This window comes from Pongo pygmaeus, chromosome 19, assembly GCF_028885625.2.
Source record: "Pongo pygmaeus isolate AG05252 chromosome 19, NHGRI_mPonPyg2-v2.0_pri, whole genome shotgun sequence".
Taxonomy (NCBI): Eukaryota; Metazoa; Chordata; class Mammalia; order Primates; family Hominidae; genus Pongo; species Pongo pygmaeus.
In genome coordinates, this window is record NC_072392.2 from 53075026 (window position 1) to 53098193 (window position 23168).

The 23168-nt window shown below is 51.3% G+C and overlaps 1 protein-coding gene across 3 annotated transcripts; it reads right to left on the minus strand.

The window, feature by feature from the left end:
- Positions 1 to 11876: 11876 nt before the first annotated feature.
- On the minus strand, positions 11877 to 22638 carry LOC129016557 (TBC1 domain family member 3G-like). 3 transcript variants are annotated; one of them, XM_054455907.2, is made up of 15 exons: positions 22465 to 22638; positions 21207 to 21279; positions 20964 to 21046; positions 19640 to 19679; positions 19079 to 19156; positions 18519 to 18626; positions 18079 to 18188; positions 16782 to 16830; positions 16136 to 16256; positions 15329 to 15423; positions 14869 to 14934; positions 14306 to 14405; positions 13784 to 13936; positions 12367 to 12802; positions 12055 to 12323 (listed from the first exon to the last, which is right to left on the minus strand). In XM_054455907.2, exons 2-15 carry the CDS (start codon positions 21276 to 21278, stop codon positions 12191 to 12193), a joined length of 1644 nt encoding a protein of 547 aa, XP_054311882.2. In that variant the 5' UTR covers position 21279; positions 22465 to 22638; the 3' UTR covers positions 12055 to 12190. The 3 variants fall into 3 exon arrangements, with proteins under 3 accessions (XP_063511505.1, XP_063511506.1, XP_054311882.2); XM_063655435.1 differs by having other exon boundaries at positions 11877 to 12802; XM_063655436.1 differs by lacking the exon at positions 14869 to 14934 and having other exon boundaries at positions 11877 to 12802.
- Positions 22639 to 23168: the final 530 nt, after the last annotated feature.

The window sequence follows — 23168 nt, forward strand, 5'->3', positions numbered from 1 at the left end:
TAATTGCGTGCGGAAAGGAAAAGATACATTTGCTAACGGAGAGGCAGTAATTGCGTGCGGAAAGGAAAAGATACTTTTGCTAACGGGAGAGGCAGCTTTTCTCTGCTTTTGTGTCAAAAGGGAGGAAGGGAGTTTGGAGAGGGAAACGAATTCTCTGTAACACTAAGCTCTCTTCCACAAAAACAGAGGTACATAGAATGTGTAATAATTTACAGAATTTCTAGACTTCAACGATCTGATTTTTTTAAATTTATTTTTATTTTTTCAGGTTGAGACTGAGCTAAAGTTAATCTGTGGCAATGTTCTGGATGTACTGGACAAACACCTCATTCCAGCAGCTACCACTGGCAAGTCCAAGGTTTTCTATTATGAAATGTAGGTTCTATACTAAAAATTAACAAGTGTACTTCAATAAATTTAAACATTCTCAGGAATAATTGGCTTTGTTTCTTTTTTTCTTAGACATTTCATATTATTTTCCTTATTAAATATAATCAAAAATCGCACAGAAATTAACTGAGGGGCCTCTAAATATCAACAAAATTATCACTTGATACACTGGAATTAAATAAGCAAATGATTCTAAGAAATGGTACAAGTGTATTAATCATAAAAGTTCTACATGAAACATTCAGCCATTCTAGACCATTTCTGTCTGTGCAGACTCATCTTTTCCTGTTCTTTGCAAAGCCCAGCTAGAGCAAGCAAGTTCCTCCCAATGGGTTTTTCCCATCTCTGGTTGCTTGGCTGGCTGGGCTTCCTCTACAAACCCCCTTCCTTTCCCCTAAGCAGGGCCCGGTGTCCCCATCCTGTGGAGTTGAGCTCATGAGGGCATCTGACCAGGACTAGGTATTCCTGGTGCTATTGTCATTGTCCTGTTTCATGTGGGAACATGGCTGCTGGCTCTACAGAGATTTGGCAGGTAGCAAGGAGGTTTCTTTTCAAATCTTCTTTTGGAAGTCAGACTTGGTGAGGATCTTATGCCCACCTTTTCCTAGCTCTGTGGTGTCAGGCAAAGTCTCAGTTTCTGCAAATTGGGGTTAAGAATTCCTACCTCACAGCAAGCAGTCTTTTGATAAATAAATAAGATCTTAAGTGTAAATGATTCCACTAGAAATTGCACAATTCCTTTGGTCTTCATCCTGGAGGTGCACTGACAAGCCTCATGCAAACCTGTGGCCCTGTTCCTAAAGTGTTTTCATTCATGCTTTCACATGCCTCAGGATGACCTTTTATAAAGTAAAAATGTGAGGCAGCCACATGATATCCATGGACCCAGTGAGGCTGTTTTACTGGATAGAAGAGGTTTGAGGAAGCACTTTGGGGGGCCGAGACAGGCAGATCACTTGAGGCCAGGAGCTGGAGACCCACCTGGCCAACAAGGAGAAACCCCATCTCTATTAAAAATACCAAAAAAATTACCTGGGCATGGTGGCACATGCCTGTAATCCCAGCTACTTGGGAGACTGAGGCACAAGAATCGCTTGAACCCGGGAGTCAGAGGTTGCAGTGAGCCAAGCCGAGATGGTGCCACTGCACTCCAGCCTGGGCAACAGAGTGAGACTCTGTCTCAGGGGAAAAAAAAAGGGTGGGGGGAGGGTTTGAAAAAATAGTAGCATGTAGTTATGTTTCTACAATATTTGCTATATATAAGGATTTACCAACATGTTCCATTAGCTACTATCCCCTACAGCAGTTGCTGTAGGAAAAAAACATCAAGTTCTGAGCTCCTACTGTTTGCCAGGCATATTCTGGGATGATCACGTTTAAATCTCAGAGTTACCCTGCAGAGTAGTCAGGGTATCACTGCCTGACAGATGAAGAAGCTGAGGCTTACAGCAGTTCAATGACTTACCCCAGGCCACATAGATGATGAGTGGGAGAGCCCAGGTCTGTCTGTGAGGTATAATGAAATTAGCATAAACCCTCCACATTGGCGCCACTTGCATAAATTAACATATTCTCTCACAGAAAGTATTTTATTGGGCATAACGTTTTATATCTTTTACCATTTAACATTAGTTGTGGATCTTCCCGTGTCACATAAATATGCCTCATTCTTTTTGGATAATATGATTACTAATGAATGGATTTACTATCATTCATTTAATCAATACTCCTTTTGATGGCCATTTTAATTGTGTATTTTTTCGTTTTGCACAGATTGATGTAATAAACATGATTTTATAGTAATATTTTTGCCTGTGAAAATGTTTCCTGGACAATAAATTCCTAGGAGTAAAATAAGGTCAAAGATTATAAAGACAGTATTTATTTTCATAAACATTACCAAGTCAGCCACAAATGTTTAAATCACTAATGGTTTCAGATTATTGTATTTAATGAGTAAACACTTTCATAGGGTTTACTTTTATAAACACTTTTATTTGCCAGATATCACTCTAAGTGCTTTACAAAATTAACTTTTTCAGTTTTTAATATAACCCTGAGATGTATATTGTGATTATCCCCATTCTACAGCTAAGAACACTGAGAAGTTAATTAACTTGCCACATATCTAGGAAATGACAAGGCTAATTGCACAGCCAGGCAGTCTGGCTCCTGAGTCCACATTTTAGACAACACTGTACCTCCTGGTTCTTTTGAGGCATTACTACTGGAACTATCCTAATACTCATAAATAAACATTTCTTTTGGGGAGGGCCAAATAAAATTTTAAACAGAAAAGTTTTCACCAACTGTCAAGCTCATAAAGTTGTACATTATACACTTTTTTCATGATGCCCACAGATAATTTATTAGTGATATCGTCTATTTTAAAAGACATATGTAAAACCCAACCCTTAAGAAAGGACTCCTATCACTGTTCCCCACAGGCACCCTCTTCAGTCTTACACCTTTCCACCCCCCAAAACAAATCATTCAGCATATTTATTTCATACTGTAATATAGGAAATAGCTTCTTTTTAGATTTTCTTATATTATTAACATTGATCATACAAACATGGAATAGAAATTCCTTATGTTTTATCTGGATTTAAGGTGCTACATAATGGAATATATTTATATCAAGCCATACACATTGGAGATAATGAAATCACTTGTGTTCTAGCTTAAACATTATGGGAATTTCAGAACTGCAACATAACAGATAATCCTCGGATGAAAACTAAATCTCTCCTCTGGTCAAGCATCTATGTGCATCAGTGAAGAGAAGACAGGGACTGTGGAAGGGAAAACAGTGAGTCGGGAAGGGCTGTGGCCACATCTGTTCCCTGGTACCTCAAGTAGTTAAATCCTGGCCTCCTCTACCCCAGACTGTCCTGGGGAGTGGCCAACACTGGCCTTTCACAACTGTGTGTTACTAGAAATGCAACAGAAACCCAGCTGAATCCCCAGGGTTTCCCTTCTGCCCTTCTCAGTGGAAAGATCTGTCCCAGGACCATTTATTCCAACATTTTCAATTATGAGAAATCTGGGAAGATAAAGTTATTTTCACATTCCTCAAGAAATACGTATTTATTCATACTCATTAGAGGAAAGTCAGAATGTACGGAAAACCAGGAAGATTTTTAAAAATCCATGATAACCACCATCAAAAGAACCACACTTAGTATGTTGGTCCACAGGTTTCCCAGCACCCTTTTCTGTTGGTGTGTGCACAAAATGCACAATCACGTTCTGTCTACATTTTACTATTTGCTGTTTTTTGATTAACACTATATATTGAACAATTTTTAAGACCTGCAACATATGTCGACAACATTATTTCAAAATAATATATTTAGAAATAAACACACACACAAACAGTTTGTCTTATATACAACATGTCTTATTTTCTAATTCTCCACTCTTGAAGATTTAGGTTTTTCTAACTTTTTCTTAATGTACTCACCAGGAGTCAGTAAACTTTTTTTATAAAAGGCCAAAGGGTTGATATTTTAAACTCTGCAGGCCATAGGTTTCTGGTGCAACACTCAACTCTGCTGTTGCAGGGAAAGAAGCCATACACAATTTGTAAATGAATGGGCATGACTGTGTTCTGGTAAACTTTACAAAAACAGGTGGTGGTCTAGATGCAGCCTGCTCCTCTGGACATGGTTTGCCAGCCCCTGACATATACCACTACAGAGGATGCTGTTAGAATGAAATCTCTTTACACATCTCTGATCATCTCCTTAGGACTAATCGCTAGACATGACATCATGGTAGCTGTGGGTCAAAGGGCATGCATGCTCTGGGCTGTACATTGCCAAATTGCTCATGATCAGCCTTTCTCATGTCAAAATGTTTTGTGACCACCAGAAGGCTGGTTCTGCTTTTTTTATCCATTGAATGAGGAATAGAAATGGCATGGCATGTATGCAGGATATTTAATCATCATATAGATAATGCTTTGTGCACAAGTGTATTCTACATTCTTTTGCAATAAGTCTACATCTGCCAGAGTTGAAATAAAATAAAACAAAACGAACCTATTTAGGACCTTCTGTGTAGTAGGTCCCTTCATGTATGTTGTTGTCTTTATCAGAATTCTTATGACCTAGGCATTTAAGAATAAATTTTTTAAATACTTAGTTGACAAGGATTGTGTATATTTAATGCATACAATGTGATGATTTCATATATGTATATATTGTGTACCAATTATCACAATCAAATTTATTACATCCATTACCACCTATGCTGTACATTAAATCTCCAGAATTTGTTCATCTTATAACTGAAAGTTTACACCCTTTGGTTAATAGCTTCCCATTTTCCCCACCCCCAGCCCTTGGCAACCACCATTCTACTATCTGTTTTTATGAGTTTGACTCTCTTAGATTCCACATAGAAGTGAGATCATACAAAACTTGTCTTTCTGTGTCTGGCTTATTTCACTTAGCGTAATGTTCTCCAGGTTTATCCAGGACAGGAGTTTCTTCTTTTTAATGGCTAATAGTCCATTGTTTATATATATTTTATTTATCCATTCATCTGTTGCTGGACACTTAGGCTGTTTCCATATCTTGGGTATTGTGAATAGTGTTGTAATAAACATGGGGCGCAGATCTCTCTTCAACATTCTAACTTGATTGCTGAATTGTATGGTAGTTCTGCTTCTGATTTTTTGAGGAAGCTCCATGCTGTTTTCCATGAACGTTATACCACTTTACATTCCAACCAACAGTGTACAAGGGTTCTCTTTCCTCTATGCTTTCGCCAACACTTGTTATCTCTTGTCATTTTTTATAACAGCTGTCCTATCCTATGTAGCAATATCTCATTGTGGTTTTGATTTGCATTTCTCTGATGATTAGTGGTGTTGAGCACCTTTTCATATGCTGGCTGGCCATTTGTATGTCTTCCTTGGAGAAAAAAGTCCATTGGGGTACTTTGCCTATTTTTAATTGGGTTATTGATGTATTTATTAAGTTTTGGTATTGAGTCGTGTGAATTCCTCATATATTTTCAATTAACCCCTTATCAAATATATGGGTTGCAACTATTTTCTTCCATTTTGTAGGTTGCCTTTTCATTTTGTCATGGTTTCCTTTGGTGTGTAATACCTTTTAAGGTTGATGTAGTCCCATTTATTTATTTTTGCTTTTGTTGCCTGTGCTTTGGTGTTATAGCAAAAAAAAAATTGCCAATTATGACCAATGGCAAGGAGATTTTTCCCTATGTTTGCTTCTAGGATTTACATGGTTTCAGATATTACATTTAAATCTTTAATGCATTTTGAGCTAATTTTCTGTATATGATGTAAAACAAGTGTGCAATTTCATTCTTTTTCAAGCAGTTTCCCCAACACCATTCATTGAAGAGAGTTTCCTTTCTATGTTGTGCATTTTTTTTAGAGTACAGTGAAAGCAAGTCTATTAAGAAAGTAAAGGAATAAAAGAATCTACATTGTGTATCCTTGATGACCTTGTCAAAGATCGGTTGACCATATATGCATGCGGTTATTTCTGGGTGAGCTTGGCATTTTTATCTACCTCATTCTACCAATGAGGAGGCCGAGTGTCAGAGAGTTCATAGACCTGCCTAAGGTCACTCAGCTAGAGGTGATACAACCAGGGTTTGAATTGAGATCTGCCAAGCTTCTGAGTTTATTCTTTTTCCCCCACATGAAGGATCCTCAATTCTGCCTTACTGACATCAGGATCCAGTCAATTCTTTGTGATGGGGGCTGTCCTGTGCCTGGCAGGATGTTTAACAGCTTCTCTGGCCTCCACCCACTGGATGCCAGGGGAATGCACAAGAGGCTTGCTCATTTTCCCATTTAATCCTGAGGACAATATCTGGCATAAATGTTATGTCTTTTATTTTATAAATGAAGAAAATGAGACTCAGAAAGGCTTAAGTGTGTTCTTAAGAACACACAGACAGCAAGAGGTAGAACCCGAAACTGAACACAGCTGTCCACATGGGACAACAAGAAAGTTCAGGTTCCAGCTTCTTTTGAGTCTCTCATTTCAACAATTACCATCATCTGGATACGAGCTGAAGTACAGGAAACCTGGGGTGAACTGTCCTCCCATCAGGCCTAGGAGCCCCAGACCAGAACCCGAGCCCAAGGTCTCCCAGTCAGGCCCGCTGGAGTGAGCTGGCATCCACACTAGCCTGGTTTCCCAAAGCTACAGGGATGCCAGTCTCGCCGCTGATGAACAAAATGAAGGGCATTTGCTTCTCCTGCAGGCTGCCAGGATTGAACACAGATTCCTTTTCTTGCTCTCTTCTCCCGTAGCACAAAACCGGGTGGTCCATCCCCCTCCCGGTGTTCCAAGGCTTTGTTGCATGTTCTCTTTAATTTCTCCTACTCTCGCAGTGCACCCTACCTGCATCTCCCAGGCAACCTTTCTGCTCTATCCTCTCAACACCTGGATCACAAGAACACTTGTGAGGCTCCTTAACAAGCTACATCCCAAATTATCATTCCACTTTGTCCTCAGCCAGTGCCCAGGTCCAACTCGCTCTCCTGGGGTGACTTTCTTTCCTGCCCAATGTGGTTTCATCATCTGTAAATTGGGGATAATTAAAGTCTTGATCGTGGTATTGGACTCTCAAAGCAGAAGTAGCAAGCTCAGCCAAGTCACGTAAACAAGAGGAGACGTTCCTTCTGAACTGAAAAGGCGCTGGTCACAAGGGCTGCTCCTTCTTCTCTCAGGCCTCTCCAGCATGCCCTTGGCTCAGCCAAAGAAGAGACTCAGGCTGTGCTTCTGCGCTGTTGGGATGACATAGGCCTCCTCCATGTGGTTCCACAGCAGGAACATGGGGACAATCAGACCTCTCCCAGTGTGGGCATGAGGATACAACAAGATCATGTCAATATTGACATTCATAATGGCTGGGCGCAGTATCACACGCCTGAAATCCCAGCACTTTGGGAGGCTGAGGTGGGCAGATCGCTTGAGCCCCAGAGTTCAAAACCAGCCTGGGCAACTTGGCAAAATCAGTCTCTACTGAAAATACAAAAAATTGGCTGGGCTTGGTGGTGCACACCTGTAGTCTCAGCTACTTGGGAGACTGAGGTGGGAGGACTGCTTGACCCCAGGGAGGTTGAGGCTTCAGTGAGCTATGATGGCACTGCTGTACTCCAGCCTGGGTGACAGAGTGAGGCCCTGTCTCAAAACAAAAACAAAGACAAAACAACATTCCTAATAGTAGCAATAGCTACTATGTGCCAAGCCCAGGCACCTCTTCGAGTGTTTGCTGTCACCCTATGAGGTAAGTGTGCTTAGAAGTTACACAAAGCACACGGCTCAGTGTTTGGCCCATGGTAAGGGCCTAAAAGTGGTAGCCCCAGTGGTGGGGATGCTGCTGCTGCTGACCATTAACCCCAGTCTGCTCCACCTTCTTCCAGGCAGCCTGTGAGATGTTTGAGGTCCGAGGCAAACAGCACATTCAGATCCCCGAGCTCTACACCTCCAGTGTGACCAGGCACCTGCACCACTTCAGGCTCATGTGGGACTCACAGCCTTTGGACCTCAGCTAAAGGACCTGCTTCTCTTCAGCACACGGGGCTTGTTTGTGTTGGGGTCCGAGCCCTGAGCCCATGGTCAAGGAGACCCCCAAGTCTTTCTGAACAGAGACAGCTGGCCTGGGGGCCTCCCTCTCACTGCATGCAAGAGCCTGTTAGGGTGCAAGACTCAAGGCGCTGAGGGAGGCTGTTTCAGGAGGGAGCCCCAGGAGGGTGGTGGAGGCAGAAGGGGGCAGCATCTGCCGAGGGCCTACTGTGTGCCGGGCACCGTGCGGGGTTTCTGGCCCATATGGGCTAAGTGAGCCTGGACACTCCTCTTGGGAGAAAGGCTCAGATGGAGAAATTGCAGTTCAGGAAGGTGAAGCAAGCTGCTAGCCTGTGGCCACATTGGGATCTGGGCGTCAGCCTTCCAGCCGCGAAGGCAGCCAAGTATCATGAAGAAGGCATCACAGAGGCGATTCCAGGCTGTAGTGGTGAACTCTCCACTCTGCATCCCCAGGTGCTGTGCCCCGTGCCCTGTCTAAGGTAGTCCTGCGGGTTTCTACATGTTTAAGATATCCCCAGCATCAATGATGCTCTCCTGTGGATCCCAAGCCACGGAGATGTCCTGGGGCTTTTCATTTTTAGGGACCTAAATTGAATTTCCCAACACCTAGAAGCAAGACAGCCGCCCTAACAGACTCTTGCATGCAGTGAGAGGGAGGCCCCCAGGCCAGCTGTCTCTGTTCAGAAAGACCTGGGGGTCTCCTTGACCATGTGCTCAGGGCTCAGACCCCAACACAAACAAGCCCCATGTGCTGAAGAGAAGCAGGTCCCTTAGCTGAGGTCCAAAGTCTGTGAGTCCTGCATGAGCCTGAAGTGGTGCACGTCCCTGGTCACACTGAAGGTGTAGAGCTTGGGGATCTGAATGTGCTGTTTGCCTTGGATCTTTATTCGTGATTCAGAAACAGTGGAATAAAAGGAAAGGAAGGAAAACCCGAATGGCCACCTCAGCAGGATGCTCCAAGGGTAGTGTCCAGGTGGCACTGACTCAGAAATGTGGGGGCTTCCCCCACCCACGCTCAAGAGCCACTTTGCCATTTCACCATCTCTCTGTCCTCCACACCCCTCAGCAGCAAGCACACCAAGAATGTGTTCACCGTGAAGCTCAAATCTCAGCAGAATCTAGAGTCTGAAATCCAGGGAAGGGAAAGTGTAGAGCTTCTTGGATGATGCCCTGTCAATTTTATTTTAACGAATGAAAGACCAGAAGAAGTCAGTCTTTGAAAGGAGAGGACGGGAGCATCTGCTGGCATTAGCAGCCATGCCATCAGAGGACCGGCTCACCTGGACCCGTGGCTACCTGTGCTTTTACATCCAGTCTTGGTTAACCACGGGCCACTTTTCCAGCTTGGAAACTAAGCATCTGCTCCACTTCCTCTCCTTCCTTATTGAACTCTTTCACTAAAAGGACAATGCAAGAGAGACTTAAACTGTTTGCCTCATTCTTAGGAACTTTCAGGAAAAGTTTTGGCAGGGAAGGAGATTTCCCAGCTCTGGGATAGAGTCTTATGGATTATCTGCTGGTTTCACTGGTCTGTGCTGTCCTCCCTGCATTCATTAGGAAAACTGGCCTTGGTTCAAATAAGAACAGGATTTGTCCTGGTGACAGAGAAAGGTTTCTTCTGATATCCATATATCTCCGAGGGGGATGCTTTCTCCAGGCAGGGGCTGTGGCCAAGCGATCAGGGGGCTCAGAGGGCTGCTGGGAAGGGGTGGGCCCCTCTCTCCCCAGAGGGAATCTCCTGGGGACCTCTCGAGCACCCCCGCCCATCCTTTAAACATAAATTCATAAATACAAACAAGTAGGCCATTCATAGAAATATATAAAATATGTCATAGGAAAGGTGGAACTCTCATATGGCAATAATTATGACAGAGGCTGGCAAATGACCTGAGTGACCCAGAGTGACCTGAGCACTGACTCCCAAACACCCTCAGTAGGATGTTCTGCATCCCTGAGACCCTTTCCTGGGTCCTCCTGGGCCCTACCACCCGCTACACCATCCAGACCTCAGGCCATCCCCCTCTCTGTTGACAGAGCAGTCTCCGTTCCTGAACGTGCTGGTCACCACCAACAGCAGCTGCTCCTCCTCCAGGCAGCTCAGCGTATACTTCTACATGCAGAGAGCCTGGATGGCACCCAGGTGGACATAAGCCTTCAGCTCCCAGTAGACACTCTGGGCTTCCTACCCTGCACAGACATTCTGGGCTTCCCCTGACATCTCCCCCAGCCTGGGGCTCCTGTGCTCATCTGTCTCACCCAGTGCCCAGCACAGGCGCGGCACACAGAAGGTGAGTGAACCGATTTGAACACATCATCCTCGACTCTCCTTCCCTGCTCAAGCCCTGCAGCTAACCCATCGGCAAGTCCTGGCTCTGCCTCCAAAATACTGCGTATCCTACGTCCAAACACCTCTCACCATATCCACTGCTATTTGCAGTTCTGTGTGTGTGTGGAAATATTTCCAAAAAATTGGAATGAGCAGGTCACAGCTGTGCCTGGAGGGAATGGCTGGGGAAATGTGCCCTCGCCTTGCTGTTCTATCCAGGCCCACCCAGCTGAGGATAGGGGACCTGCCACAACTCTCCTGGAAGTTCCAGACTCCTGGGAGCTGGCAGGTGAGGACCCAAGAGGATTTTCAGCAACCTGGCTGACCTGGTCATCAGTCAGTCCCACCTTGGCCCACGCCTCTACATGGCACAGATCACAGCTCATTCCATCCTGGCATTACACTGGCCTGTGCCCTGCCTTCAGGGTCACATCTGTCTCCCAGAAGCCGTGCAACCCTGGAAAACCCAGGTCTAACAGTCAGGTTCCTCCTCTGTGCATTAACAATGGCATTGACGCCTGCTTTGCAGGGCGCTGGGAGGGGAGAGGGAGGTGTATGCTGGAGAGCTCCCCAAGGGCAAGGCCTGGCTCAGCGTCACTCACTGTCAGATCCTCAGAGCCCGGGGCTGGCCCAGCACGTGGTCACTATTCCCTAAGCATTGGATGTGATCCGTCAGTGCTGCAGGCAGGAGATAGAGCTTAGACAGACCCCCTGTGTCCTGTCTTCTTTATCTGCAGCTTACTCATCCTTGCCCGTTTCACATGCACATGCAGAGCAGGTTTTCACTGAGCTTGAACAAAATTCAAGCTAGAGCAGCTGATGGATATTGAGGCCTAGATTCACTATCAAAGTGTTTCTCAAACGGTGCTCTCCAGAACACCATGGAAAACTCATTTACTGCAAAAGTTTGAAAATCCCTGCCCACCGGTCTACCCTTGTGTATGAGCAATCAGCTCTACCATTCAGCCCAGGTGTGTGTTTGCTGGACCATCTGGAGGAAGCTGAAGAGACATGAGCTGAAGGCAGAGGGTGAGTCCAAGGTGGGATCTTCGGACAGGTACAAGAAGTTAGGCAAAAATGGGATAATTCTAGCCTTAATAACCTTAGATAATAGTTCACATTATTATTTAGTTAATAGGATTGTACTCGCGTTACATTTCTCAATTTTTTTTTAAGAGCTAAAGTCTCACTCTGTCACCCAGGCTGGAGTGCAGTGGTGCAATCATGGCTCACTGCTTCCTGGAACTCATGGGCTCCAGCAATCCTCCTGCCTCAGCCTCCTGACTAGGTGGGACTATAGGCACACACCACCATGCCTGGCTAATTTCTTTGACTTTTCTCTAGAGACAGGGTCCGCCTATGCTTCCCAGGCTGGTCTCAGACTTCTAGACTCAAGTGAACCTGAACCTCCCACCTCGACCTCTCAAATTGCCGGGATTACAGGTGTGAGCCACCACACCCGGCCTAAATTTCTTATGTGCCATGGGACTGCAAAACATCATTATTAGGGGCAGCCAGATGGAAGGTGTAAGAGGACACTGTAGTGCCTTTTGAATATTTCTGTCTAAAATCTAAAATCATTCAACAGGAAACATTTATTTTAAAACGTGAAGGTGGTTATCCTTCCATGAGTTTAAAGTACAAAGGCAGGCTCGCGGTGTCATCAGAATTCAGAACGCTGGTCGTGGGGCTGGGGGTGCTGGGAGGGGCTGGGCATGGTTGGCTTTGTGATCTGGGGGCTGGTGTGTTCCATCTCTGAATGTCTCTCGAGCTGTACACTTTCTTAATAAATTTTCATAAGTTTAACAAAAAATAAAACGAGGATGGGAAGCTTGCTTGGGTTGTTAAGCCTTGGGAAATTATCCAGCCATGAGCCCTGGCCCAGATGCTTCTAGAAACCTGGAGGGAACTGAGAACTTTCCAAGTGGAGGCAGCAGAGGCAAGGCCCTGAGGTGGGAGCGCACTGCTGCTCGTCCCTAGCTCTGAAGGGGGTGCCCTGGTTGGATTCAGTGCTGGGTGCACTGCAGGGCCGGGAAGTCCATGCCCACGTTGTGACTCAGTGCAGTGAAAGCCAATCTCACCCCCTCCGCAGGGTGTTCAGCCTGCCAGCAGGTGGCCAGCTGGTCCTCCTGGGATATGTCACGGACCCAGCAGCTCTGTTCGAAATCATAATGGGGGAACCAAGGGCCCCCTACATCCAGGTCCGTTGGGAGGCGGGGCATGGAGTTCCACTGCAGGAATCTCCAGGAACCCTGAGGTCCTCCCTGAGCCAGGGCCGGGCTGGGTACACCCCGAGTGCCCACAGGGTAGTTGTCTTCGCGGACAGCCCCAGCAGGACAGGATGTGGAAGAACGAGGTGCCCATGGCGGGGAAGCTGACCAAATGGGCCGCTGGAACCGGGCTGGTGGGCCTGGAGGGGCCTGCCTGTCCCCCTTGCAGAGGGTCTTCCCGCCACGTGAAGCCGGCACAGGCCTGGATGCCGAGGACCCTTGCTCGGGTTTGGCTGAAAGGAAAACAGACGCGGTCAGCGTCTCCCGTGAGCCCATGCAGGCCTTTCTGGGCTGGGCCCCACCTGCCTGCATCTCTGTAGTCCTCGGGGTCTCTGTGTGGCCCCCGTGGCCTGACACTGAGGACACGCCTGTAGTCTGCTGATCTCAGAGGGAGGGGTGTGTGCTGCCTGGCGTGGGGAAGCTGTCGTGGCATGGCGGGTGGCTCCTGGGACTGCCCCCAGGATTCAGACTGGCTGGGGGCTTCCTGCCACACACCTTCGTCCCAGGGCTGTTGGGCCTGGGATACGGCCCCCAGTCAGAACTCAGGTGGGAGGGGCCTTGGTTGTCACCCAGCCCCTTGCCACCTCACATGGGGACCCGTCTCTGCAGTGGGTTTTTGGGCCCGGACGTGGGACACCCTCTGCCCTCCTGGGCTGCCCAGTCCATGCCAGGACTGACCATTCCCACGTCTGGCTGAACTCTTGGCTCTGGCTCTGGGCCCGGGGTCCCGCCTGTGCCCTCTCCCTGAATGCTGTGGGGGTCAGGGACACTGATTCCCTTGTCTCCCTGGCTCAAGGCTTGTTGTCCTGGCAACCTTGGAGGAGCGTGCACGAGTGAGGGGCCTCTGCTGCTCTCTGAGGCTGTGGGTGCTTGCAGGGAGGGGCGGGGTCTCCCACAAATGGGTCTGGGCTCATCTAGTTACTTTGAGGGCCCTGTGAGGGGGAGAGCGAGACACCGTGGAAAGTGGGAGGGGGCTTGTTGGAGGGTCTTGCCCACATCCCCCTCCTGCGTGCACAGCACGTCCAGTATACAGGCACTGAGCGCCTGCCCTGAGGACCGGTGGGTCTCCTGTACTTTCTTAGAGTGCAGGAGGAAGAGGAGGAAGAAAAGGTGAAGAGGAAGGCCCAGGTAGTAGGGTTGCGGGTCCCGGGCACTCCCCTACTATTGACTACCCCAGAGGGTGACATGGGAGGGGACATGGCACTGGAGCCCACCTGGGGGTGGCGGGTCCTCCTGCTTTCTCGTTAGTTTCTTCATAGAGGCCCTAAGATGCTTGAGCACAGTGTCATCATCCCTGGCCCAGGTGTAAACGAACTGGTTCCGAAAACGTGCCCACAGGCCACACCTGGACGACTTCATGAGGCGCTCTAGGGACAGGGTGGATATCAGGCCAGGAGAGTTACCTGGGAATGGTCACAGCTCATACCCCGTGGCCACTTCAGTCTCCCACTGGGCGGTGCCGGATCCTTTTGTGGCCACCCCAGGCATCCAGATATACACAGGAGACTGTGGCTGGGGGCGACCTGGGCAGGGAAGTGCGCACCACACTCTGGACTTTCATCTGGGTCATGTGGGGGATGGACTTGGTGTCACAGTGTCCTGCCCAGCCCCCCTGGCCAGACCTCCCTCTGGGCCAGAACTGAGGATCATGAGGACAGGGTGAGGAAGCTGCCCTCGGGCCAGTCGGGGTCTGACCCCAGGGCTCCCCAGGCCCCACTGGGTGGACATAGACTTACTCTGCTGAACCTTAAAGGCAATGCTTGTCATCGGCATCAACACCTGTTCTCCTTCCAGCAAATAGACGTCCCACAGGCGCAGGGTGAGCCCGAGAGAGATCTGTGGGGACAGCAGGTGTGAAAGAACCTGGTCCTTCCAGGCTGGGGCTGGTGGCTCGAGCTGCGCACACTGGGGCTTCAGTCTCCAGAGTCAGTGACCTTCCCCATGAGGGTCGCCTGAGCCCTCCAGGATGCTGGGTCAGACAAGGTCTTGCAGCTCCTCATGGGGGGCACTCATTTGAGTGGGGATGTGGCTCCTGGAGAGAGGGGCTTGCCCAGGGCTTGAGGCTTCCCTGAGCCCTCTCAAGTCGGGTCCTGGCCCAGCCTGCCCATGAGGCTGGGCCTGAGCCCCAGCCACTGCCCTGGGATGACCCCTCTTGGGCAGAGGGTTTTGCTTGTGTGTCCTTTGGGGACCCGCCTGAGCCTCCTGTGGGCTGGGAGTGAGCCAGACCCCTGGGCTGGGGAAGCAGGGCACTGCAGGGCATGGAGGGTTCCTGAGCCAGGGTCTCCCTATGCCTCCTTACCCCATCAATCAGTGTCCAGATAAGGCAGCCTAACGAGGAACACTGCCCACATAGACCTTCCTTGTCCTGATGGAAGCAACAGAGGTGCTCAGGCCACTGGGCTGCCCTAAAAACCTCCCTCTTCCTGGGCCTCTGAAGACCCTTCCCCTAGTGGAGAACACTGGGTGGTGTCCAGAGCTCCCCACAACACTGTCACCTTCCCACACTCCCAGTGGACACACTGCCCTTTGCCCTGCTCTGCAGGAGCTGGGCCCCCATCCCTGTGCCTCTGTCTCCTCCAGGAGGAAGAGGAGGAGGAAAGGAAACCAACTCCCAGCCCACGGAGAACCCGAAGTCCCAGGTCAGGCCCTGGCTGGGATTCAACCAGTCACCAGCCCCATGAGGGGCTCCAGCTCCCCTGCTCCTACAGCCCCACGGGAGGCAGGGCCTCTGGGAAGAGCTGAGGGGACCACAAACTCACCTGATGCCACATGGTCTTGGGTTGTGACATGGGTACCACATGCTCCTGTTGGTCTTGGAGCCCCTGGACTGTCCCGCCATTTGGGCTGTGAAATCCTGAGAAGCCCCCAGCCCATCATGAAATCAGAGCCTTCCCCCAAGATGTGGGGCCATCAGCTGCAAGAGCTGGGTAGCTGGAGAGGCCCCCAAACCCCAAGGCCTCCCACCCTCCCATCTGGTGACCCCACCATGCGGCCTTTACCCTGGGGAGGTGGGGCGGGAACATTCCCTGGAGCCTGGCTGGAGGTTCTCCTGGAGGCCTCCTGGGCCAGGGTGCAAAAAGGGCAAGCCTGACTTTGAGGCCACGACAGGGTGGCCAGAACTGGGTGGGTGCTGGGCTTCCTGGTCATCTCCTGGAAGTGGGGTCGGGCCAGTGAACGGGATTGGGGAGATGCTGCCACCTGGGCTTGGTCGGCCCATTCGTGGGCACCAATGGCAGCAGGAGCCCGGGCAGCTGGAGGGCAGGAGGACTCTCAGGGAGGGGAGAGTCAGCTGCACCGAATCAGAGCCGGAGGGTGTGGCTCCAGGACACAGAGGGTGGCCACGGGGAGGATGAGATGCCCTCTGCTGATGGGGATGAAAGGCATCTGATTTGGGCTTTGGGGGTCAGCCGTGGACTCCTGTGGGACCCTCAGCAGAGACATCCTAAAGTCTCCCAACAAGCTGACGACACAAGGAGGGTGCCTTGGCTGAAAGCTGTGATCACCTGGCCAGGGTGGCCATCCCCGGGTCTGGCTGCAGGAGGTCCCCGGGGCAGCTGTTCACTTACCCTGCAGAGAGTGCCTCTCACTGGCCAGCAGCTGCACCAGTGCCCAGAATGCATCCTCCTCAGGCAGGTAAAGGAGGAACAAGGCAGCGATGTTGCTGAGGTCCCTGCAGTAGCCCACCTCCTGCAAGAGCCAGAGTTACCATGGATGGACATCACCTGGGAGGGCTGAGGTCACCTGGGAGGACTCATGTCATTGGAGAGGGCAGAGGTGACTGGAGAGGCTTCCTCTGAAGAAGAGGCTTCCTCAGGATGCAAATTCATTTCACGACAAGAGCCAAGTCCATCAGGCACTTCAGCACCTTGTCCAAAATGTCTGCCGATAGCACCATCCTGTGTGGGATGCTGCCAAGCTCCTGGGCTTTGGGGCAGCCCCAGGAGGAGGGCGTCATTTCTTGTTCTGAGAAGTGGTGGTCAGGCCCAAGTGACAGCAGGAGTCCAGGCCCTGACTCCTTTGTGTCTCAGCTTGACCCCTTGAGACCACTCCCTTGCTTGGAGGTTTATGGCAGTGGTGAGCTGGAGTCCTACCTCCTATATCCTGGTGGGTCACAAATACTAACTTTAAAAGAAGCAACGACACCCCCACCAGACACCCACTCCTGTGAATATGGAAATACGGCCCAGGAACCTCACTGCCAGGAATACTCACCGGGTTATACTGCGAATATGCCAGGAGGATGTAGAATAGTTCCCGCTGCCTAGGAAACAGAGAAAGGGGGCTATGGTTTGGTTTGTGCAGATGCTGTTAGTTTCACTTTGTCTACACAGCCTAACAGCAAATCCTATTTCAGGTTCAGATGATTCACCAGATAAGCAGTGAGCTCTTCAGGGCCTGAGACTGTTGAAGAAATGTTTCAGTAAAATCCACATCTGTGACATGCAAATAGCTCAGTTGTACAGTGACTTGCCTGATCCTTTTCACTCTGAATGATTTTTTTTTTTCAGTTTGCACACATGCCAGTTCAGTCTGTGGGTGTACAGTTCCTCCACGGTCCTAAACCAATGTGCAGCGTCTCCTGGCCACTGCCGCAGCCCCTCCTGGAGCGACTCCTTCATCCTCCAAGTCTCCAGGGTGGCCCCTATGCACCCAGCCTCTCCCCAATCCATCAGCCCCTGGCCACCCAGACTGCTTCTCAGTCCGTATGGTTTGGCCTTTTCCAGAATGACCTAGGAATGGGAATCCTACTATGGTAGCTTATTGGATCTGGCTTCTTTCCCTTAGCAAAATGCATCTAGGATCCACCCACGTTCGTGCGGGCATCACTGGCTCCTTCCCTTTTCTCACTGGGTCTTCCATTTGAAGGGAGGACCAGCCTTGCTCTCCCCATTCCCGTGTTCAAGGCCGTCCCCGAAGGCTCCCTGTGTGAGTGACGAGCAATCAAGCAGTGAACCTGGCAGGCAGGTTTCATGTGGATGTCAGTTTTCAAATCGGTGGGTTCAATATCTGTGACACTTTGGGGATGCGTGGTTCAAGTCCACTGAGCTTTGTGAGCCACTGCCCAACTGGCTGCCAACGTGGCTGTGCCATGTCATGTTCCCAGCAGACCTGGATGAGAGTTTCCAGGACCCCAAATTCTCCTAGCATTTGGTGCTGTCATTGTTGCCTGGGGGGGCTCATGGGCCCTCTATCCTGCCACTCTCCCATGGGTCCTACCATGGGTCCGCACAGGTCAGGGAGAGCACCTTTCACCATTGTGCATGATTTTCTTTGCTGTCTTCTGTCTCCTCAGGATCCTTCTGGGTTCTGGCCCCACATGTTCCAGTCTGACCCAGGGCTTGGAACCAGGGAGGTGCTCGGTTCATGGTGCCGGCTGCTCCCTGGGCCAGGAGAGCTCTTGGCAGCTCTGTCATCCCTCCTGGGTGACCCTGGCTTCTGCTCCGGGGAAGCCCCCATCCCTCTAGTTCACTCCATCTCCCCTGGGGCCCTGTGGCTCCTGTAGGCTTACTTGGCTCCATATCGATCCCTGAAGAAGATATGCTTCCTTAAAGTCTCGCTTAAGTCCAGGTCAATCTGGTGGATGTGTTCAGATGACCTCTTGCCCTTCTCTTTCATGATCTGCAGGGCAGGGCCAAGAGGAGGAAGCAGACTCAGAACAGATGGAAGACTCCCTGCCCCCAGTGGCAGTCAGCCCACAGTCAGCACTTCGGGAAGAAAGGACAGAAGGAAGGTTTCCTTCTCCAGAAAGCTGCATTTTGGCTTGTTACTGAAGCCAGGGAGGGTCACCACAGCTGAGTTTGTCTGTGGTGACTGTGTAACCATGTGTGCCCAGGGTGTTCATCTGACCTTTGCCCCCAGCCCCCCAGGGTGGTCTTGACGTTCCCTCCAGCTGGAGACCTGGGCCCCTGACACGGCCTGTCATGTTTGTTGTGCTCTGGCTGAGCGTACCTTGTATTTTCTGGGGTTTTTCAACTTGATTTCCTGAATGTTCAGGAGGACTGACCACACCGGGCCCCGGATGTTCATGGGAATTCCCTTGTACACTCGATCTATGAGCTGTGGGCAGAAAACAATCTGGTGTCCCAGGCCACAGGGTGACCCCAGTGGGGACCAGAGCCCGGGGATTCTGGAAATTGTCGGTTTTGGCCCCATGATTCCTCAGTAGAGGTGAAATCAAGTTGGGACAGGGTCTCCCTTCCCAGGACTGAAAGAGTGGATGGACACTCAGAGTTGAAACTCTGATCTGAACCTTTTCCTTCCTTCGGGTCACCAGGGCATCCCTAGCCTTGAGCTCTGGGTTGTCCCAGCCCTAGATTCAGATTCCCTCCCAGCAAGGTGATGCTTGCATGAACAGGCAGGAAATCTGGCGACCAGGCCTGCAGTCCTCCGGGCGAGGACAGTGTGCCACCTGCCCTCTGAGAGGCTGACGGTGCCAGGCCACAGCCATGGGTGCCTGTCCCCTGTCTCTGCAGAGAGTGCTTTCGGGGGCCTCTCCCCCCACACATTACTTTTGTACTGTGCTTATATGTCTCCCATTCTCCCAGCATTTTCCTCCACTTGCTCGTCCGTCTCATCTCCCGCCGATTCTGTCAAATGAGGCATGTTGGAGTTAGCGGAGCTGCCAGGCTTCCCAGAGCCGTCCGCGGACGCTGGGTCTTGGGCTCTGGAGCCCTGGTGGGACCCAGCTGGAAGGAGCCAGGGAAGGGCAGACCTCAAGGGCTGAGAGCCTTTGAGCAAATGAGCACCAGTGGGCTGGCTTTGGGACCCCGGGATGTACCATCCTCAGGCCACAGACACACCAGTCTTAGGTCCCAGCCTCTAGGTGGGGTCCTGACACAAGCACGCAGCCACCCCCAAGCCAGGACTGTGGTTCTCCTTTTGAAAATTTTATCAAACTGCCAAAGTTAACAGCAACCTGGGGTCAGGTCCAGCAGGGACTGCTGCCCCTCCCAGTGACAGCGTGTTGCCCTCACCCACCACCGCCCAGGCCGGCTGCTTCCTCTGCCTCACCGACCACCCGACCAGTCCCTACATCCCTGGACCAGCCCCTCCATGCATCAGGCTCTTACCTTCACCTCCTGTGCAGCCAGAGGAGGCAGCTCCGTCTCACTGTAAGGCAACCCAGGCAGAGCTGAGGACCTGCACGGGGCCTGGAGCCACCCCAGCCCGGGAGCAGATCCCTAGAAAGCACTGGCTCTGTCTCTATCCAGCTCAGGGCTCAGCCCAGGAGAAGGCACAGGGAAAAGAGGACAAGGGTCTTCCTGTGGGACTGACTCCCAGGAGGGGCAGGACCTGGGAGAAGAAAGAGTGCAGGGACAGCCCGGCCGGGGTTACTGGGGCCCCTGGCATGGGAGGCGGTCAGGCTGCCCAGTGGGGCTGCCCGCCCTGGACTCCAGGTGGTGCTTTCTGCTAGAGCTGAGAAAGGTTAGCCCTGAGATGGGATGGGGGTCGCCCACGGTGGGCAATCGGTCCCTGACAGGAGTCCCTCAGGGAGTGACCACATCACCCCACCAGGGTCAAGGGAGCCTGCCCTGAGACCTGCCCTGTGTACTCTGGGTGTACCAGGGGCCCATCCCACTTGACAGCCCCAAGGCCCTTGCAGGTTCTGACCTCCCAGCATCCACCTGCCTCTCCCTGAACCCGAGCCACACACCTGCATTTCAGAAGTGGCACGGCTCATCAGCTCCCTCCCACCCTACCTCCCCAGGGATCCTCTGTCTCTCCATGTTATGATCCCGGAGGGATGGGCTCCTGGCTGGGCTCCTCTTACCTGGCCCCAGATCCCTTCCCAGCACCAGACCCAGGGTGTTTAGCCACAAGCCCTGCTGCCTCCCGGCCTCACCGTGAGATGCCCAGAATGGAGCCCTGCCCATCTTCTCCCCCATTCTCCTAGGGCTACAGCCTCCATTGTCACCATGCCTTTTCCCCTCATGGGACAGTGAGGGCTGTAGCTCTAGGGGAATGGGGGAGAATAGGGGCAGGTGGGCCCTCAGAGACCTGCTGGACAACAGCCCCGAGGCTGGGCCAGGCGTCCCCTCACCCTGTGGCCGCAACCCTTGGATCTCACTGGGGTTGTCTCCAAGTAGACATTGCAGACCCTCAGGCTGCCCTGCTCCTCTTGTGCTCACTTGCCGACAGAACTGCTGAGAGCCCAGGTGCCTGACCTAGCCCAGTCTCCATTCCCACCGGCTCCCTAGATGGGCCCCGCACCTCTGGCCTAACAACAACCTCGGGCTGGACCTGCAGGGGAGCCAGGGAGGAGTTCTGTCCCTGGAAAGGAGGTTGACCTGACATGGCGAGACATGTCCTGTGTCAGAAAGGCCTTTCTAAAAGCAAACCCATCCTTGAGCTGAGACAGGTGCTTTAGGGGTGAGGGGAGTGCAGAGGACTCACTGCAGAATTCCAAGGTGATCAATGTTGCTGTAGATTCCAACAGGCACAGGCCCCTTGTCCTCTGGCAGCTGAGCTCGGTGTCCCTGTAGCCCAGAGTGAGCCTTGCTGAGGGGTCCAAGGTAGGGTGCAAGGGCCTGGGGGCATTGGCCACCCGTCCCTGCCCTGTGCTCCTAGGGAGCCCAGGACCCTTTGACCAGGGTGCACTGGAAGAGGCCTCCCTCCAAGAAGCAGACTGACTTGTACCTTTTCATATTTCATAATGATGTCCTCTCGCTCTTGTGCCCACCAACTGTCCGCGTCCTCTACCGTGTCCATACTGTGAGACAAAATTGTCTAAATGTTACACTGTACCTGACAGCTTCGGAGAACACATGAACCGCTCCCGCCAGGCTCCTAGATGCTGCCTGGCTCTGTAAACCCCATTCCACCACTGCCCCCAGGTAAAATGGGGCCAGACCCAGTGGCCACTGGGATGCTCAGGGCCACAGAGATGCCCCGTTTCCTACAGGGAACAAGATCTCTCCTGACTGCTCGGTTCTACTCCGCTCATCACTTTGGCTACCGTGGCCCTTCAGTCTGAACAGTGAATGCACTTTAGGAATAATGCCTGTTGAGCAGGAGGGTGTTTGGTTTGGGGATGAAAAAGATCTATTGTACTCATGGAAACCACGTCTCTCGCAGAGAGACTGTGGAGTCCACCATTCTGAGCTGTCCCTAGAGGAGGAGGCTTCATTTTCCTGGGTCACTGAGGAAGAACAGTGGGTCCTTGGTCCTGGAGAACACCTGGATGGACCGTCCCTCCTGGGAATACTCAGGGCAAAAGGAGGGCGAGGCCTCGAGAGGACCACACAGAGCAAGAAATACCTGGGGAGAACCCTAGTGCCTGGACCCCTTTGAACAGAAGGGAAGATAGTCTCCACTCAGCCAGCCCTCTAGGGCTCCTTCATTTTCCACGGCTGCCCAAGGGCAGCAGGCTCCCCCGGACAAGGGACCATGTGTGTTCAGTGGGGCCCACAGCGACCATCAGGACCCAGCTTAGGGCACAGACGTGTTCTGAGGACCGTCCTGTTCAACCCACCCACAGTGGATCTATACCAGTGGCCCTGCCAGGGCCAGGCTCTGCCCCATCGGGATCGGAAACCTGGGCAGATTTGGGATCTAGGGCAGGGAGGTCACAGGGTTCAGGCCTGAATTCCAGCACAGCACACGGCAGGGCTGAGAGCAAAACTCAGGGTCACGTCTGGATTCCCAGGCCGGTTACTGCCTCCCTGACCCCAGACGTCTCATCTGTCTAATGGGTACATTTGGGAACAGCACCCACTCTACGAAGCCACCATGAGGACGAAAGAGCCAATCGTCTACACGGGCAGTGTAGAACGGGTGCCTGGTGAGTGCTCAGGGATGACCCTCCTCGGTAGCTGCCCCACAGACGCTAACACCGCCCACACCGTCACCACTGTCCCCAAGTCAACCTGGAGGGAAGAGAGCAGGTCACACTCACCTGATTCTGATGAATCAGCTGGCCTGGGTTATGCCTCTCAAGGGAGAAAACCTTTGAGTCCACAGAGCTGCTCACAGTTACCACCGCCTGTGTGTAACTGCTGTAGAACACTGAGGCAGGCCAGAGAGCGGATAGGTGCTAAGCACCAGTGACATTCTGAGGTCATGGCACGCATCACAATGAGGCCTTGCCCGGGTCAGCAGGGCCCATAGTCAGGGTCCTCCACGGCCTGAGGCATCAACATGCCTGCCTGCGATGTGTTTGTGCACGTGCGTGCACACGTGTATGTGGGTAAACACGTCTGTACACGTGTGTGTTGCTTCTCTGGCCAGGCCCGGCTGCCCCACTCATGTGTGCACCCAGTTCCTCATCACTGTCACCCCCGAGGCCCAGGGCCAGCATCAGAGCATCCATGGGTGCTCCCTAACTTCAGCCCTCCCTGCCCAGGGTGGTCCTGGGATACACATAGGGGTGGAGGGAAGTGACTGCTGCTGTTGGATCTCAGAATACAAAAGCTAATACTATTACCTAATGGTCTTTTTAGTGTCTCTGATGGTATCACTTCTTCATTTCTGATATTTTAACTGGGTATTTCTCTCCATGACCCTTGGATAGTCTAGCTAGAGGATCCTGTGGGGGAAGTGCCGGGCACACACTAGGGGCTCACTCTTCTAGACATGTTATCTAAAACCTGGTTCAGCTGT

Bases quoted from the DNA above. Each gene is read 5' to 3' on its own strand.
- LOC129016557 (XM_054455907.2), bottom strand. From the start codon at position 21,278: ATGGACACGGTAGAGGACGCGGACAGTTGGTGGGCACAAGAGCGAGAG. The intron at 16,831-18,078 runs GTAAGCCTACAG...TCTGTTTCCTAG, and splicing joins AGGGATCGATATGGAGCCAA to GCAGCGGGAACTATTCTACA. The intron at 14,935-15,328 runs GTGAGTTTGTGG...TGCTTCCATCAG, and splicing joins CCAAGACCATGTGGCATCAG to GACAAGGAAGGTCTATGTGG.